The sequence below is a fragment of the Dipteris shenzhenensis genome, chromosome 33 (assembly GCF_047967505.1).
Source record: "Dipteris shenzhenensis isolate YYH24624 ecotype China chromosome 33, Dip_SZ_1.0, whole genome shotgun sequence".
In the NCBI taxonomy this organism is placed as follows: Eukaryota; Viridiplantae; Streptophyta; class Polypodiopsida; order Gleicheniales; family Dipteridaceae; genus Dipteris; species Dipteris shenzhenensis.
Window position 1 is genome coordinate 12453640 of NC_141628.1, and position 4139 is coordinate 12457778.

General features: G+C 47.1%; 1 protein-coding gene across 1 annotated transcript; it reads right to left on the minus strand.

The window, feature by feature from the left end:
• Nucleotides 1-456: 456 nt before the first annotated feature.
• LOC147879706 (putative xyloglucan galactosyltransferase GT15) lies at nucleotides 457-3215 on the minus strand. The gene is made up of 4 exons (XM_087371437.1): nucleotides 3119-3215; nucleotides 2937-2986; nucleotides 1651-2855; nucleotides 457-694 (listed from the first exon to the last, which is right to left on the minus strand). Exons 1-4 carry the CDS (start codon nucleotides 3213-3215, stop codon nucleotides 457-459), a joined length of 1590 nt encoding a protein of 529 aa, XP_087227563.1.
• Nucleotides 3216-4139: the final 924 nt, after the last annotated feature.

A 4139-nucleotide genomic window follows, 5' to 3' on the forward strand; every position in this document is an offset into this window, starting at 1 on the left:
TGAATTTCAAGCTCATGTAGAGCAATCAAAGCAACACTCTGCCCCTTTTAAATGGCTTACTCCAAAGCTCTTAGATCTATGGCGCCAATGCCATATTCGATTGCCTTTGATGTGTATGTTCTTAGCTAGATTTTTAAAGAGCTATTCATGTTAAATATAGTGGATTATGGGGGTTCCAAGAGTTGTGCATGTTATACTAGACCATAGAAGAGCTGTGACTTGATACTTATTGTGGACTTGTGATGTCTAACACAATACACACGAGCTAGGCTTATGTGGAATTGTTGTACCCTACATGGATGACTTCTATGGTAGGCATAAATTCTGCCATATCTCCTAAGCACTGAGTGATTAGAGTGACTTGGTTGTAGCATTAGTTTGGCTTACATGTAATTTTTGGGCCCTACAAGGACTACTTCTATGGTAGGCATAAATTATGCCATATCTCCTTAGTACTCATAATTTTTTTTGTCTTCCATTTTCATGAGTGGGTTGCTCATTTCGTCTAGCCTCCCTATTCCCTAAGTTGCTATGCTTACCCACAAGGAGCTTAAGGGAGTCTGAAGGCAAGTGCTTGGGAACCAAAACTGCAACCCTGCAGAGGGAGGTTGCAGGGTTGCAGAGGAGGGATGGAAGCCTGCTATGGGCAGTTTGCCCAAGGCCTCCCGCACCTAGGCGACGGAAGGAGTCCAACCTTTTTTGCAACACCCAAACCACCACCGAATGCTCTATTGCCTCGGCCTCAGCACCGAATGCCCGCATTTCTACGAGTGTGGAAAGAAGTCTTATGTGGGGGAGGCGTAGAGGTAGGCTTCCAAAACTTGTGCGCCAAAAGATAGCTTGTACATTGGGACGTCAAATCACGATCATATTTTATTGAGAGTTACATTTCAAAAGCTTTTGAAACATCGTTCTTATAACATTTTCTCAACTCGAATCATGAAGTCCTTTCCATTTTGATGTGTGATGAGTGTAATGAGCTTACAATGTGTGTGAGAGTTGATTGTTTAAGCTTAGAATTTATAGCCTACTTCTCAACCGATGTAATGCTAATAAAAATTTCCTTACCTGATACGAGCGCAAATCAAATCGAAGTAACAGAAAAAGTAAAGAGTTCTCAGAACACGAAAAATTCTATGACAAGTGAGAATTGGCTGGTAGCAAAAGAGAGCAAGATATACGAAATCTACTGTCAGCCTTACATGTAAAAGGCGAATACTTTTGGGCCTTGTTATTGGGCCTCATTTCCTTCACACGCGACCCAAACTGAATCCAAATCTTTTCTGCGTCACAAAGTATTTGTCATGACAAATTTCCGCAATTTCGTAAATCCCCTCTCCGCAATCTCGAGGCACTAAGCTTTTCGTAGAAGCAAACTCAGAATTTGGAAATTAGAATGGCTTGCTATCCACATGACTCACAGTGTAACGGTCCCAAACAAAGCACTAGATCGAATAGAGTTACTGGTACCGATTTCCAAGTTCTGTTCTGCAGATCAGGCAGATAGCTTGCAGTTAATGGAATAACAGGAACATTCCGCAACCGTTGCACGGGAAGATCATGCGACGATGCCTGTAGGCTGTAGCTGGCCGGCAACTGTCACTCTAGACTCAGGGAGCTTCTACGTCCACCCGTTCGTCTCCCCGTAGCTGTTGCTTCATACTAGCAACCCTCTTTAGGACTTGCTGGACGCTCACATCGAAAGCATCCGGTGCTCTTACCCCATCCATGCGGTTTTCTTCATCAGACATGCCTACATATATAAGTTTCGGGATTAAGTTAATCAGAGTCCCCCTCATCCGCCCTATCTGCGACTGTGAAATAGAGTTCAAAGCTTCCTCCACAGAAGCACCCTGCCGTATCTCATCCTCAGGGATATAAACAGACCACTTGCTTGCATCCTTCGGAAGATGCCACGTGTATTGCGTGTAGGCCGTATCTTGATGGAACAAAACAGGGATGCAGCCGGAGATTATAGAATCAAAGAGAGATCGGCGGGTGGGAGTATCACCTCGCGGCTGAAGGCAAAACTCGGATCCCAGGAATGTGCTTATGATGGGTTCGGGATTGTGGGAACATTTGAACCGCTTGCAGTCCAAGAGGGCACATCTGCTTGAATCGATGCATTGCTTGAGCAAAATGTCCCGGATGCCGCCTTTCATCAAGTGAGGGCGGATAGAGCCAGCAAACGCAAAGAGGGACGACCTTTCTACAGATCTAACCTTGTCAGACCACTGTAGCAATTGCTGTGGAGAAGGATGAAACGAGGTCGGGTAGGGAACAGCCTGCTGGTTGGGCATCCAGGGTTGCTTCTCGATCAGAAGGGCCGTCATGTTTGCGTAGTGAGGAAACTCGAAAATGCCTGTGCCCCATTGCCGATTTGCCGGAACGAAGTCCCAGGGCGTTCGCCCCATGATCAAGAAGTGATCCCGACCTCCATACCTCTCCCATTGCTCCCGTGCATTCCGCTCGAGCCAAGAAACAAGCTTCCATCCATGCGGGGTTTCTGGGCGGCTGTGGGACTTGTAAAGGTAATGCAGCGCGTCCAAACCGGTGTAGTAAGGCACGAAGAAAGCATCAGCGAGGTCTGGGTCGTCAGTAAGGCAGGGGTAACGTTGCATACGGGAGTGGAAGATGACTTCGAGCATGTAAGCATCGGTGGCATGCCAGGCGGGGCCGAGGGGGGGGGAGGGGGAGAGGGGAAGGCCGAGGCCATGGTGGGAGATGTGGGAGCAGAAGTCAAGCCAGGGGGTGATGAGTTTGAAGCATTTGAGGAGCAAGAGGGAGTTGAAGGAGGGGGGGAGGGGGTAGAGGAAGATACGGGAGCCAAGGCAGGAGGAGGAGCTGGAGGAGGAGGAGGAAGAACAAGAGAAGAGGAGGAGGAGGAGGAGGAGGAGGAGGGAGGACATGGTTGTGAGCAGCAGCAAGAAGAAGACGAAAGATTCAGCAGCAGCTAGCAACAAGAAGGCGAAGGATTCAGCAGCAGCTAGCAACAAGGAAGACGCAGAATTCGAAGAATTCAAAGAGGAGGAAGCTCAGAAGAAGAAGAACTAGAAGACGACGAACGAAGAAGACGAAGAAGATTAACGGAGAAAACGCACGATTCAGCAGCAGCAACAAGAAGACGTAGAATTCGAAGAATTCAAAGAAGAAAACGAAGAAGACGACGACGAAGAAGATGAACGGAGAAAGACGACGTTGATCTTTACGTGCATGGGATTTGGTCAACGTTTACGTTGACAATCTTTCACAACGCGCCACCCCCCATCTTGCTTTGCACGTCGTCGCACTTGCACTCCACACACGTTTCGGGCTTTTGTGCCTTTCGCCACGCAATGAGTGTTCACCAATGCACATTTTTGGGTACCCAATACAAATCCTTCAACTTCAACAGTTTCGGTAACCAATACAATTTTTCGGCACACACCATAGCGGGATCAATTCAAAAGGCAAGCCGTGGTTGAGCCACTTGTCCAAGCTCTGAAGCACCCACATGGCAATCTAATTCAAGCTCTCATCAGTCGTGATCCTAAATAAAGAATGGTTTGCTTTTTGCATGATCCTAAAAGGATGGTTTGCCTTTTGCATAGCTGTATTGCGATTAAATGTTCCTTGCAGTTGTGGGTTGGGCATTGCCTGTTGCAATTTTCTGGATCGTTCCTTCTCTTAGTCTCCAAGTGCAGCTGCATTAAGGTAAGCCTTCTTTGCCAATTTTCATTTTCCTCTGCATTTCTTCGCTCTTGATGACACACACAGAGGACTGTCGAGCACCGTGCTCTGACCCCCTCCCCATCCTCACACATCCTCAGGCCTACCTAACGAGATTGGCACATGAACGCCTTGTATGGCAAATTCTTGGGCACTCGCGTCCCATAGTTCACAACCGCAGTGAAAGCCCTGCTCCATAGCAAGAATCCATCAAATCCATCGAGTTTGTATATCCTGGCAAGCACATTTCGAGATAAAATTTGCACATTCGGTCTCTCAACGACCTTCCACCAATCATTATTTCTTTATTCCTCTGCTTCTGGCAAAGCTTTGTCTATCGTCCGATTCACAAAAACTACTATATCATTTAGGATTTATGGAGGTCGCTCCTTTCGTAATTCCTCTATTTCTGGCAGAGCTTTGGCTATCAT

What these genes read in the sequence shown, in the direction of transcription:
- LOC147879706 (XM_087371437.1), bottom strand. Translation starts at nt 3,215, where the DNA reads ATGCACGTAAAGATCAACGTCGTCTTTCTCCGTTCATCTTCTTCGTCG. An exon ending in TTCGAATTCTACGTCTTCTT is followed by an intron (nt 2,987 to 3,118) that starts GTTGCTGCTGCT and finishes CCTTGTTGCTAG; the next exon opens with CTGCTGCTGAATCCTTCGCC. An exon ending in GTTGCTAGTATGAAGCAACA is followed by an intron (nt 695 to 1,650) that starts GCTACGGGGAGA and finishes GTTGCAAAAAAG; the next exon opens with GTTGGACTCCTTCCGTCGCC.